This window comes from Blennius ocellaris (genome assembly GCF_963422515.1).
Source record: "Blennius ocellaris genome assembly, chromosome: 2".
Classification (NCBI taxonomy): domain Eukaryota; kingdom Metazoa; phylum Chordata; class Actinopteri; order Blenniiformes; family Blenniidae; genus Blennius; species Blennius ocellaris.
In genome coordinates, this window is record NC_137651.1 from 12276986 (window position 1) to 12292094 (window position 15109).

Sequence of the window (15109 nt, forward strand, 5' to 3'; positions counted from 1 at the left end):
CAATACAACCACAAAAACCAGACACATGCACAAAGACACACATGGATATAGTGTGGCATCCGAGCCTTACACTGATGAATGCCTGTCCTTCAGAGAATGCGCAAGCTACAGGAGAGTGATGGAGTCTGAATGAGGACAGAAGAAGAGTGCAAGACAGAAAAATGGAGCTGCTGAGAGACAGTGAGAGGTAAGAAGTGCAGCTCGAAGTGTAGTGTGTCTTGGGCTAAAGTGGAAGCCAGAGAGGTGTGAAGGTCCTCCAGTGGCAAATGTCCGTACTTGTCCGGTATTACTCTTTCGGCAATATTGTTTGGGGCTTTTTTTTGGCTTTTTTTTAATAACAGCAGTTTTCTAATTAGTAACGCTTTTTACTGCTGTGTAGCAAACCACAAACTCTTTCAACCAGAACAAATAACCCCCAAAACAAAGCAAACACATACACTGAAAGGGTCTCCCCAGGATGCTTTCCCATCTGTTTACTAAGGGATAATATTTTTCCTCCCAGTAACACTGCCTTTAAAAGAGAGTGGAAAAAAACACAACCCACACACACATACATACTAGGGAGTAGAGAGACATGACATCATTTTTTTTTTCTTCCTATGCTGAATCTCAGCAGAGCGTGGGCAGCCGTGCACTGGTAGCTGGTGTGTGTGTGTGTGTGTGTGTGTGTGTGTGTGTGTGTGTGTGTGTGTGTGTGTGTGTGTGTGTGTGTGTGTGTGTGTGTGTGTGTGTGTGTGTGTGTGTGTGTGTGTGTATGTGTGTCAATGTGATTAGTACACTGCGAGAGCCGACACAGACCGGGAAACCAGCACGGCAGACTGTGTGTGTGCGTTTGTTCCTGTGTGTCCGTGTCTGTCACTTAGAACTGGAGGCGATCTAAAGGCATCTTTTAATGCGTCTCCTTAAGTCTGCCTCAGCTTCTCCTGCCCAACTTTGTTTGTTCCTTACTTCTTCTCCTCTTGCTGTTTATCTCCTGCTCATACTGTGTTTTTGTTTTTTGTTTTTTTTGTTTAGTTTTTTTTTCTGTGGCTTTTGTTTGGCTGCCATGCCCTGTGAGCACTGTTTAATTCTTCCCTGTGTGTTCCTCCGGGACCAAGAAGGGGTGAGGAGGAGGATGGTGGGGGGGTTGAGAGTGAGGAGGACAAGGGCAGAGACACTTCATTAATCAATCAACCAGCTTTGAAAATTTACCTAATTAACAGCTAATTACAGATCTGGGCACAATGCCAGCTGGCATCCCATCCACCTCCACCAATGCGACCCCTGTGGTCCCCCAAATGACACTAGAGGTAAACACCCCTCCCTCATGCTCTGCTTTTCTCTCCTTTATTAGTCTATCCATCCACGCAGCCACTCACCCATTCTTTTTTTCATTCTCTGCAGCAACAGATTGCAGCTGATTACCCAGACAAGACAGCGGATAAGATGTTTACATCTCTCACCGCTTGGCTCATGATCAAGTTGTACCATATGGTCGCCTATTTGACTTTCTTTTTTTTTGCAGTCTTACCGAAGAAATATCGGTGGTCATGTCAGGGTCCTGGAGGTTTTCTGTCGGCATCGTCTTATCCCAGTGATGGTTGATACGGGTCTTGTCTTGTACCTGCCAGTCCTCTCTACGGGACACGCTGGCACGCCAGGCACGCTGGATTCTGGGAACACAAGATGACAAGACACATATCTGTGACATCGATTTGTCACTTTTTTCCGAGAATTGTAGTTTTCAACCTGGGGACTGGGACCCATTTGGCTTTGCGTGTGTTGAGGCCTTCAAAGATTTATCAACTATGCAAAACCATAAGAAGGTATTTTTAAAATCGAGAGCACCCCGGGGAAGCTGCCTTTTGCTTTAGTAAAGAATGGGTGTACTCACCAGTGAAGTCACTGTAATGTTTTGCAAAATTGGAAATCCAAAACTGGTCTGCAGCTTGTATGTGAAGCAGTCTGAATCCAGGTTGAAAAAAAAGTAACTACTTTAAACTACTGGTCTAGAAATGAAAAAAAATATTTATGTATATATTTGTGTATTCAAAAACCTTTCATTACTGTGTGAACCTCTGGACCTGGTCATCATTCCTTAGGGCAACATGAAAGAACATTTTTGTCTCCTCTGAGAGTCGCTTGTAAGATTAGTTAGGTGTGTTGGAAACTCAGTAAGTTAAAGAAAATAGTAGAATGATCTTGACGTCTAAAAAGAAGGTGACATCTGTGAGATGTTTAGATTCAAAGGTTTTGTCCACTTCTTTAAACTGTGGACTTTCTTGGATTCAGTCAATATACAGTGCTTCTTTCTTCTGCTAACTAGTGGTCTCTTGAGATTCCTGCTCTCCTGGACCATTGCTGAAGTTTGTACAATAAAGCAAACATATAGTGTTAACTATTTTACTTCCTCAATAAAAATAATAAACCATAAAATGTTAAAACTAAAAAATAAAGGATGACAGCTATGTAGAACCTTGACCAAAAACATCTTCAAAGCTCCCAGTTGTTTGGAGTACAGGTCATAAGACCTGCACCAACCAGGTTAGCTGATGTAACGTTGGAGAAACCTCAAAGTACACCTCAAATGCATTTTACCAAAAGATACTTTCAATCAGACCCTGACTGTTATCAAATAACACAACTAAGAAAACCAAAGTCCTTTCACTCTAATTGTAAAAAAAGAATGTATTCATTTGATTGTATTTATTTACACAATTGAAGCTGTTGGTTTTCAAGCAGTTACAAACAAGTTTGGAGAAACCTTGAAAAAAATGTTTATTATTAATTTTGATCAGATAAAGTGACTAAAGTGCAATGTTTTGCTCACTATTGGGTATATTGCTGACAGATATCACAATATTCACTATTCAGACCAATTATAGTTATGGCCACCTTAGGCTACTGAAAATAATTGTAATAACTGTTAAGGTGTCTTTTAAAGAACTTAAATCATCATTAAAAGTCAGATTATAGCGTCACAAAAATAACACCTGCTTATTCGACGGGCTCATTTTAAGTCCCAAGCATGATGTCAGTGTACCATACCACAACCTCTCTCTCCGTCTCACTCAACTTCTCATTCTCAAACCTCTTTTTCTATCACATTTTTTTTTTTCACTTTATGTATTGCCTTTGAATCCTGCTCACCCTGTTTGATGACCTCTCCCAGCCTATCTCCCCTCGGCTGCAACCTCAAGAGCCAGCTCTCACTTCCCACTCCCTTTCATCCCTGTAGTCACCCCGACACCAGGGTCCAGGATGGAGTGCAGGATCAATTACCCAATGGAGAAGCACATTCACCTCCAGTGGAGCAGAGAGAGACAGCTGAGCCAAATGGAACAAATTGAATTAAGCCATAACTCCCAGCTCTAAAACCAATACCACCACCCCCTCCCTTCCTTCGTCCATCCCTATTTTCTCCACTTTTATCCCATTTGCTCTTCCTATTGCTCCAGCCTCCGCCTCACCATGCTTGCCGTTCCACTGCCTTTTTGATGAGTTTGTCTTGACACTTTTTTTTTTCTCTCTCAGTCTCACCTTTCTATACCCCAATCAAGTTAACTTCACACAGAAACTGCTTTCTTTTCCTGCAGTCGTGACTTTCAAGGAAATGATAGCTTGAGGCCAGAGCTGTCTTTCCACGTTGTGCCAATATAAGAATGGACCATGTTGAACTAAAACTGTTAGAGGGAAGTCTACCAGGAATCTGGCACTTAAAAAGAGTGCACTCTGACCTTTGAGCCCAAGAATTGAATGAGAGCCATACATAAAATAGAGCTCTCCCACACAGCCAGAACAATTTGCTTTTGAGGTCACATATATTGTGTTTGCTGCTCGGTATGAAAGCTACTCACGAAGTAGAAATGAGACAGTCATTTTGTAAACGCAATCACACACAAATAAGCCTCAGGTCACACTCACACAATGGCCTTTATCTCCAGACGCTGTTGTTGCTCACGGTGACGGGGACTATTGTCATCCTTCTCTTCGCTCCTACTCAGAGAGCTTCTGTCACACAAAAACAAGGCAGGTAAACACAACTGTCAAGTCCAAAAAGATAAAGCACACATTTGATGACACAATGCCGTTTGTAAACCATTTACAGAGTGACAGGTTTATAGTTCAGAAAACATCGCTAACCCTCTTAAGATTATAATTTCCATCTATTCAGGCATTTAGGAAATATTAAGGTGCTGAGAAGTTCTCGTTACGAATTTATGACATGCTGATGAATCTTGTCTTATTGGGTGATTGTGCAGCAGACGTTCTAAGGGCCTCTGTAATATATAGCTCTACTTGTCATGTTTCTGGTAGATTTAAAACATTTAATAGATCATAAATGGCACAGCAGTTATTGTTACGTTTAGCATGCATGCCGAATCTTTTCAGCATTGACAACATAGGAGTATGAGGGTTAAGGAAAGTGAAGCGAAAAGCATCCATATAACACATCATATCCTTAAAATATATGTTTTAATGTAAAGGTTGGAACACTTTTTTACCTTTCCACCTTTTGCACTGCTTGCACTCCACTGTGGTTGCAGTAGCGATGACACCTCTTCACTTCTTCCTGCAAAGAGAAAGCACAGATGTTTTTTTTAATTCCAATATATAACAAGGACAACTTCACCTCAGTGAACTCTGTCTCTTCCCATCGCCAACTGGAATAGTCTCCAGTGCCTCACAACCTTGAGTTAGATGAGCTAAATGTAATATATAATTAAAATCACATCTCCTAATAGATTTTCGACAAACATTTTCAGCTTTCAAATGACAAATACCAAAGATTGACATAGGAGTAATTGATTTTTGATATGATACAGAATCTCCTGCAGTTTGTATAATTACTTCACCACATAAGCATTCCCCCGAATAAGTCTTAGTGCTGAATGTGTCTGTGATCTGTCCATTAACCCCACAAAGGGAGGATATCTGGTTTTGTTCATAGGCACATTTATAGTCTGATGTGTCGGAAAGGGTATGTCTGATAAATATTTACAGGTCTGACACCAGGAAACTCGAGTGTCAAATAGCGATTTTCAAAACTACAGTCCTCCATCTCTTGTGTTGATTTATTCAGATAGATCCAAGTATTTCTGCAAATCTGTATTTTCATGTTTGCATTTACTGGAGGACACTGGCCTTGTTAGATCTATTGAATTTTCTTGCATTAAGAACCATGATCGTCATATACTGGGGAAAACAGCACTAAACAGGGCGTTCGATTCCTGCAGCTTGACTCTTTTGGCTGCTATATCACAGAAACACCCACCCCCTGCTCACTGAGTTGATTCCAGCGGTTGCGTCTTGCACTTTTGACCTTTTATCAATCTTTGTTTCTGATCCGAGTGAACATGAGCATTTCAGACATGCGACGGAACATGATTGAAATAGATTCTAAATGTACACATGATCAGTAAATGAAACTTTAGCTAGATATCCATCAATCTGTGACCTGGTGAGGAGTTGGGGTGGAATGATGGGGAATTGAATTAATTTGATTTTGTTGAAAAGTGCTAATAGGAACATATAACACAAGATTAATCTTCTCTCTGTTCCTTTTTGTTCATGTATGGATGACAAATTATATATATATATATATACATATATATACATATATATATATATATACATATATATATATATATATATATATATATATATATATAGTGAAATGGCATGACATAACATGAACAAATAAATAAACAAATCTTTGATACAATTGCAATGAATTTAGGGTTTTAGGAGTTCTATTCAATTTCGGCAAAGAGTGACTGAAGAAAGTTGCATTAACTTGGTCTACAAATATTTTGTTATAAAATTAAAAAGCAAATGTAAAAAAAAATATCTGAACATTTTTGTGTGATTGATTTCAGGTCACTATTTCAGTATGTGCCTGTGTTGGTGGACATGTGAGCTTCCACAGTGTAAATGTTCATATTCGGACGATGCTGTCTTTCCACATTAGTTCCCCTGTTCTGAATGTTCATGCTTTTTCACTAAACAAAGCCAATGTGGATTAAGTGTTCGGGATGCCAGGCAAGAGGCCAACAAAGGCTCAAAAAAATTACTGTATCAACAAGTGTTGCACAAAGTCAAATGATAAGCACATGCAGATGTTTAGGCTGAAATAACCATGCATGAAAAATGAGAATGAGAGAGTTTTATTGAGGAGTGATGGTGTGGGAAGTTTGAAAAATGTAATTCAACAAGAGGATTTTAGGCTGAAATACATTCTGCGTCAGGGTTGTTGTTGAAAATATAATGACTAATAATCAGAAATGACTAATATGCTGCTCACTTATCTTGGTGTATGGCAAAATGCAACTTTAAAACTAACAACATGCTTAAAGCAGAAAAAGTCTCCTCTTAAAAATAGTTAGTATTTCTTTGATTCTTAAACAAAAACCTGCAACACTTGCAACATAGAGGAAATAAAAAAAATTTCAGCTTTTATAACCAAATACTTTTGTGTATTTACAACCACTTTCATTGGTCTGTTTACAAGATAAAGTGCAGTGAAGTTGTATAAGAAATGCTAAGGGAGCCATATAAACGTAGCTGATGACAGGAAAACACATGACTTGCAGCCTATAGGGTGATCTATTAGATCAATAGTCGAATACATGATTGCAGAAAGGCCAGGTTATTAACAGATCCTGTTCTGCAGGGCTGCAAACAACATAATCGCATCATTTTCAATATCAAAATAAGAGCAATCAATAGACTGAGAGGCGGAGGTAGACTGTAATAAGCATTATCTTGCTGAAAAATGAGAGGCGGATAGAAAAGAGGAAGGAAGAGGAGAGAAAACTATGGCACACAGCTGAGGGACTGCTTTCCTTTAATTGATGAGTTATTAAAATTGTAATTTTTCAGAGTTCCAGTTCCATCGCAGAAATCGATGGCAGACGATGCTGGCCTCTGTACCTTTCAACCTGGTGTGGTCTATCAAAAGTCCGCACGCGCGCGCGCGCGCGCGCACACACACGCACACGCACACGCACACGCACACGCACACGCACACGCACACACACACACACACACACACACACACACACACACACACACACACACACACACACACACACACACACACACACACACACACACACACACACACACACACACACACCTGCATGCATGCATGCATGCAGTCACACGTAAACACAACTACGCATCAATGTGCTCTCCGATGATGTGACTGCAGCCCAGTGAGGCACTGAAACATCTGCATTAGGCTGTTGCCTGACCAGCTGCTCAACTCAAGGAAACGACCAATCAGGAGAGCTTTACCAGTGGAGATGCTCATTAATCGTCCCATCGGAAATCAATTTACATGCGCAGTGCGTCCAAGAGGTAATATGGAAGTCAACATTTACTCTTTTGCCTGAGTACCAGAAGGAGTCTTCTGAGAGACAGAGGTGTTACTGATGAGTCTGTGTGATTACACAATTTAAAAGGTTATTTCCTCACAGCCAAAACAGAAAACCTTTAAATCCCAACTGAATTGGTAAGAAGAGACACGGAGAAGAAAAAAAAGTCAAAGATATTCAGGTTTGTGAGCACACCTAACATAAAAACCCAAATGATAAAATGTTATTGACTGAGGCTGCGGAGCGAGAATATTTTATACTGATCAGATAACAACATATATAGATGTGTATATTTATGGTGATGAGCTAATGCAGCTGTCACTTCAGGGCTAAATCAGGTATAGTGAAATGACCTATAAGGAGCAGATAAGATGAAATAAACGAGACTTGTATCATGCACAGATGAGGGCAATTGCATATCTACAATTAGGCCGTTAATAGTAATAGACAGAGGCATTTCTTCTGGAGCACACAAACCGTATATACACAAACCAAAAAAAATAGGTCCACAAATAGACTTATATAAAATAAGATAGATTTAGGCTGCAAGAATAATTATTCGTTATTCAATCTTTTGACTTTTTCTAAATAATTATTCCTCAAATCTGCAGCTGCAAGAAGCCAGTTAGTGGCAATCACTGTGATATGATGACTGATCTATTTTCACAACTCGTTATGTAGTAATTGTTCTACAGGCTGGCTTAACTTGAGAAACTGATTCCTGTCCACAAAATAGATATGAATCTTAACTACCATACATTTTTCGATGACAGTGCAGTGAAGGATAATGAACATTTGAAGCAGACAAAAATGGGGTGCACAATGAGGGATGCAAGAGCTTCTCGATAAGGAAAGGGAAGTGGGCACAAGATAACTGAAAATGAGAAGGATGAAGATATCTCAAGAAGTGTGGAGGTGGGTGGGGTGTGACGAGTAGAGATGAAGGAGGTGTGAGAGCGAGAAAATGATCATACAGTCTATCAAAATGCAAAATGGAGCTCTTGGGACAATTCCCCCGCTACTATTAACCAGTATAGAGCTGCTCTGGTTAACATATGGTGTGGAAGGGAGTGTGAGGATACACACATGCCTATCATCAATGAGGAGGCTTCTTTCAGCGATCAAAGACTAAGCTCACTCTCTGGATCCAAACCAGCCTTGCAAGACATGGTAAAGGGATAAGATGGAAAGCACTACACAGCCCGTGTGTGTGTGTGTGTGTGTGTGTGTGTGTGTGTGTGTGTGTGTGTGTGTGTGTGTGTGTGTGTGTGTGTGTGTGTGTGTGTGTGTGTGTGTGTGTGTGTGTGTGTGTGTGTGTGTCCATGCATCTACATGAATGGGTTGAAAGAGTTACGGTGCATTTAAATGGTCCTTTTTATTTATTTATTTTTATTTTCTATTTAGCACACACACACACACACACACACACACACACACACACACACACACACACACACACACACACACACACACACACACACACACACACACACACACACACACACACACACACACACACACACACACACAGAGAGAAGCTGCATATAATTCTTCATCATATGACCGTGGCGGGCCAAAAGACACCTATCTGTCAGCGAGCAGGCTCATCTTGCTCCTGTGCAGGTTATTACGACTCAATCGTGGAGCATTTGAGTGAGCCAGCGCAAACAGCACTCAGCACAGCCCCGTCCCACTGGGGGAGATACGATAATGCACTTCTGAAATATGACACCCTTCCCTGGCATCACACTCCCACTATGTACATGATACATCCCTCCATATTTGTCAGAGCACCACATCTGTGTCTCCCACGGCTTGTGTCGGCGTACCGGTGCTGCCCTTTAATACGACGCCGAGTGTAAGTGGCCCTTGAGTTTGTTGTATTTCTCCCCTTGTGGAGCACAGACTTGAATTCATTAGGTGGCTGGTGCACTGGGACAGTTTTCTTATTGTTCAATGAATTAGGAGCAACAAGGGGCTTTCTGCCTAATACTGATAAATGATTAGAAACTTCCAGCTGCGAGTGCTGTGTCAACAGTTCCACCGGTATTATACTGTATATTTCACGCTTAACCCCATTAAATGGGGCCCCTTTGGCATGCTGTTTAAATAAACTCTCTGTAAAATGGTTAACAACACGGGTCCCAGGCCATAAAACTCAGCTGTCCCATTGATTATGGGGTAATAGCTGGATAGATTAATGTGCTTCTCAGGGGGTTCCTGCCTCGGCAATGAATCTGACTCATTCACACAAACAGAGCAAGTGGGAAAGCCTCAATAACCAATAACTTGCATTTGAAACCTTACTCAAATTTCGCACATCAATTACTGATTAGTATTTCACCCAAGCCTCTTCATATGTTTGCAGTGACAAATGTAAAGGATAATGGAGGCATGAGGTAGGTCAAAGGGAAACAGATTGGAGGAAACGTGGAGTCAAAATGAGAAAGTTCACAAGAACATGCAGTGAGCAAGACAATCGGCGAGTACATGTGGGCGTGCACGAGAGAGTGTGCGACGGGGCTGGTGCACCATTGTAATATATTGCAGAGTAAGTCGAAAGCAGTGATGGAACAGTGCTTTCAGATCTCGCAGGCTCAATATCCCCAGCAGCCGATAATGCGCAACACTACATCACTGTCATTAAATATTCAGGAGCTCACTACACCCAGGTGAACTTATGCACCTACACCCATCCAAGCATGCAAAAGAGACATCACATACTTATTTTGAAAGGTAACAGAAGTCAAATTGATTTGTAATGTGAAGTCAGTTACAACAACAGCTCACTGTATTTAAATATACTGCGAGTTGCAAAATGTACAGTGCATGAAACCCTCTGAGCTGCAAGGAAGGACCGCCACCTATGCCTTTACTATATCTGGCTGAAAATGAAGTCATTTATAACAGAGACCACAAAAAAAAGTATTAACAAGACCTTTTCTGTTAGCTGCCATGACAAAAATCATCAAGTGGCCTCAGGCCAACATAAAAAAGCAATTTCCTAAACCAAATTGAATTCAGCCAATTGTGCCATTTAAATGGGCGAATAAATAAAGGAAGAACATTTCAGGGCAGTTTGGAGGTGAAAGGTGGGAAGCAGATGTTTCACTCTTCGTGTTTTTTTTTGTGTGTTTTTTTTGCTGAAAAGTTTAGAAAACAATTGCAAAAGATAGTGTGAAAAAAATAGTGTCTCTCTTTTTCATGCTCCAGACTTTAACTCGCAGCTTAAAAAAAACAAAAGCTGAGAAAGTGAATTACATCATTACAAAAAGGCTCTCACCCCACCCCCTCCTAAAAAAAAAGAAAGGGAAAGAGAGTCAAGCATAGAGTTTCCAGTGGAGGACGAACAGTGCATATTATACGTTGGGTTTTTTTAAAAACGAAAAAAAATAATATATATATATATACATATATGCATACATAACGTCGTTGACAGTAATGACATCAGTTCTGAGCGACTGAGTCTCACCTGGTTGTTAATACGCAGAGCAAGGTGCGTCCTATCCCGAGACGCGCTGCGCAGCCTCCCCTCCTCTCCCTGGTACACGCTCCTGGAAGGACATCACCCAACTTAAACACATCGCAAAATATGCTTCAAGCTTTTACAATCTGTGCATCCTGTAGCTTGCTGCTGCTTCTTCTTCTTGCATGTCTGCAGGATGTTATCACTCATCACCGCGTGTCGAAGCGGCTCCGGACTGCAGCGTTTATCCGTAATAAAACACTGCTGCCGCGCAATTGCGTTAATAATAAAATGGGGGGGGGGGGGGGACATTTAAAAAAAACGAGTCGCCGGGTACAATACGAACCTGTATGTTCCGTTTCTCAGCATGTCGATGTCTGTCCTCGCAGTCAAACAGAGATGAAGTGAAGACTTTGAGAGGGGAGCAGCCGGAGAGAGACACCAGACTTGGACAATTCCGGGAGCCAATGGGATGCGGAGCGCACGCGCCTCCTTTTATACCCCTTCCCCTGACTGCCCGTGAGCTTGTCGACGGCGTCATTTAACTCAGCTTTAATCTCGACGTTAATTATCCCGCACGCGGCCTCTCTGGGGAAAACGACATAAGCTGCGATTGTATCAATATCTATTGTTGTGCAAAGCATCCAAAATATCTCTGCGCAGGTTGGTTTGCTCACGCGTAAGGAGTTAATTGGTTTACAAAGGTGTGGAGAGGAAAATAAATAAGTAAATAAAGCACACGCGATTCAAGCAGTTCCATCCTCTTGTCTTTGATTTTCTGCCTCAATTACCTGGAAATCATACTATGGCCTTTGCAAGTCAAATTAATTATGACTGCAGGCTATTTGTTCAATTATGCGTTTTATTAAAGCTCATATGTGGGTTATTACTGCCTCAAACAATTCAGTAGTTTCAACACAGTGTCACTACTTTTTTTTAGCATCTTCCAATATGTGATATTCACTAATAATTGTAAAAAAACAAAAACAAAAACAAGTCACATTTTGTCTTTTGAAAATAAACAAATAACCGTTTTATGTAAATAAGGTCAATTATATACAATTACAAGCTCTGCAAAAACAATACAATATTTGTTCATCACTTTATATGTTGCGCAGCTACAATATAGTAACAAAATAAAAACAAAAAAGAAGAAAGGGAGAGTTTGGCCCACAAGGGAAAAAAAGTTGTAAAGTAAAGGGAAAGACAGTACAATGTTAAGGAGACCTGAATACATGTGAAAAAAAAAGTGGAATAATAAGTCAAAATGGTAAATGGATTTCACATATATAGCAATTACTTCACAGTGAGAATGTTAGAATTACAGCCATCAAGACTGTAATGAGATAGCGAGGACAGGACATTGTTATGAGGACACTTTGTTGGACAACATAGTTTCAGATCCTCTTCTCTGGATTCAACTTTGGCTTCATGTGGACATTTAAACTGATTTTACATCATTAATACCATTCACACACTTTCATACACCAATGGACACCAAGACCATCCATTGCGAGCAATTTGAGGTTCAAGGACACTTCGACATGTGGACATAGGGAGTCAAACCAGCAACTTTCCGATTGGGAAATAACCAGTCTACCAGATAAAGTCAACCATTTAATTATCTAGTTTGAGTATTCCTTCATAGTTTCTTCACTGGGGATTCAATCTTTATCTCACCCTGCCTAAGTATTAAAATGTCCACCCACTGGAGATCAAGCACCGTGCCTGGCAGCCATCACCATTAGTGTGTTTGTAAATTTAATCTCTCTTTTGTTAGTTCATTATTTCACTTTCTAAAGGGGAGGCCTTTCATTTCCCACTGTCAACATTACTGACATTAAACATATGTCCCAAATCTGGTTCTTCAGTGTGACTAACCTATTCAATAGAATCTTAAATCAACTACAGGATGCAAAACAAGAGCAAGGCGATTTTAGCATTGTCAATTAGTACACACTGAATAATAGTGTAATCTATCCTGTATCTACAAGATCAGTGTGGTTTAGCATAGCTGTTGAAGATAGTTGTATATGTCCTTGAGAACAGCACAATAGGCATTACTTATTGCACACTCCAGCTGTACGGCAACTTATTACAACTCTCCATATATACACACAGTATACACCGGAAGAGAGAGAGACACACGTGAGACAGCAAGAAAGATGGAGCTTGCCAAGCAGGAAGGCTATATTGCAATGAAGCCTATAACATGGTAGGGCTGTTTTATAAACTGCAAAGACTGTAAACATTGGACTGGGTGGTGTGTATATGTGCTGGAGGGACCCATAGGAGTAACAACAAAAACACAACATTCACATTTAAATTAGTATTTTCCTTTATTTCAGCGTCATTAACAGCCTGTCTGGTTAATACATTCAAAAATGTGCGTAGGTTATACCTGAACACATTTCAACTGGTTTTTTTTTTGTTTTTTTTTAAAGTTCTGGCATCCAGTGTATATAAGCCATAAAGATCAGCATCACTTTATTAGTACGAGTTTAATTGCCTGTTGTAATTCACTGTACTGCATGGCGACAGTTGCACAAATTCTCAATAAATGCTGTCTGAAGAAAATATGTTTTTCTTTCGAACTGCCCATAATCTGGATAGCGTGGTCACAGTGGTGCTGTAGAGAGCTTAACTTTCTGTCATGCGGTGCACACTCTAATATAATTGATAACCAATTGTGTAGATCAGGTGTGTCAAAACTGAGGCCCGTGGGCCAAAACCAGCCGGCAAGAGGCTCTGATCCAGCCTGCCAGACCACCATGCAAATTGGGAAAATCAGTTAAAGTGAGCTTGTTTGACTTTGTGAAAATATCGACATTTTCAGCACCATATACTCTGCGCCACAACAAAGACAAATTGAAAGATTATGGCACTATTTTACTGGTTCGGTCCAGTCGAGATGAAATGGGGCTTTATGTGGTTCCTCAACTAAAATGTGTTTGACACTCCCGGTCCAGATCTCAATGGTAAATAATTTATTAATAATCAGGTCAAAGTTTATTTCCATTCATTAATATAAATATTACTGAAAATGCATTTGTCAGTCATGTGCAGATGCAAAGGGGTAGGATAAAATAAATCTTTACTTCTTTTCGATCACAGGTGATCTTTTCTACATTGCTTCATTGATTTGGTTGTTTTACTTTGATTCAGTTTTTTGTTTTTTTTTAACATGTTCAAGTTAAATAAAGTGACAACTTTATTTTTTTGAATCAGTTTTGGGAAGACTCCAAAGTCTAACTCTTGGCTCTCCCTTTACACCCCAACTTAAATCATTCTGAACATATCAGTGAGTAACCTCACTCTGAACTGCAACTGCAATCAGTTATAATATGGGAGAGCTGAGGCTTTTTGGTGGAATCATAAAAAAATAGCACTTTTTTTTTTTTGCAGTATCACATTTCTCAGCTGTGCCATTCTATTGGTACTGCACACCTCAGGCCTAAAAGTTTTCTTTTAAAAACTGCCCAGCAAAACACTTAAGATATGTTGAGCACAACCAGGTTCATTTTGAGAGGAAATTTAAGTTTTGTTTTCTGCATTGTTTTTAACAGCAGAGGGTACACTTGCTAATCCCGTTCCTGAATTTGTCCACTGGTTATTGTTTCAGGCTGAAGATGTTTTATAGGTCCAGGCCAGAGCATGAAATTATCCTGTGCACTCGCTATGTCATGCATTTTTGCTGCTTGTTCTGTGCCAGATCACTGTGCAGTTATGCGTAACAGTATTCATACCAGGAAGATCCATCATCTGAATGCAACTACGATCTCCTTAAAAGTCTGGAAAGACGTGGTTTAAGCTGCAGTGCAAATCCTCTGCTTTACATGAGGGGCTCTGATCAGCAGTACCAGAAGCTCCCGTTCTTGTCGAGGGGAAGTAAGGAGGAGAGTGTGCAACCCGGTGTGTCTGCAGAATGAAGACAGCACAAACAGGTCGGGAGAATAGAGCCCATTCATCAGATAATTACTTCTACTACAGGCTTCAGTGAGTCCCATCACTGGGGAGCAGTAAACACAAGTCAACTGCCTTCACTGTGTGCAAGATGTATTTACTAATTTAATCATAGACGTCATTAAAGTGTATTTGATAATTTAACATCCGGCAAGTCAAAAACTTCCCTACTTTAATACATTACATCAAATTGCAGTATGTTCTAGTAGCTTGTTGCAACACAAAAATCGTGACAGGTACAGCTAACATGAGGGAGAAAAATGCCAGAACTGGAACCGATGATTACAATTAACAAAAGCTCAGACACAAGCGTTCAGTAGCT

The 15109-nt window shown here is 40.3% G+C and overlaps 1 protein-coding gene across 1 annotated transcript in view; it reads right to left on the reverse strand.

The window, feature by feature from the left end:
• The window catches only part of schip1 (schwannomin interacting protein 1), a gene marked incomplete at both ends in the record, with an annotated part of 239189 nt that extends 227996 nt beyond the window's left edge, over positions 1–11193 (reverse strand). Inside the window, 5 exons of the mRNA XM_080503600.1 lie at positions 1511–1652; positions 3904–3990; positions 4485–4552; positions 10831–10912; positions 11171–11193. Coding sequence (XP_080359726.1) covers positions 1511–1652; positions 3904–3990; positions 4485–4552; positions 10831–10912; positions 11171–11193 — 402 coding nt within the window. The remainder of the gene's footprint in view (positions 1–1510; positions 1653–3903; positions 3991–4484; positions 4553–10830; positions 10913–11170) is intronic.
• Positions 11194–15109: the final 3916 nt, after the last annotated feature.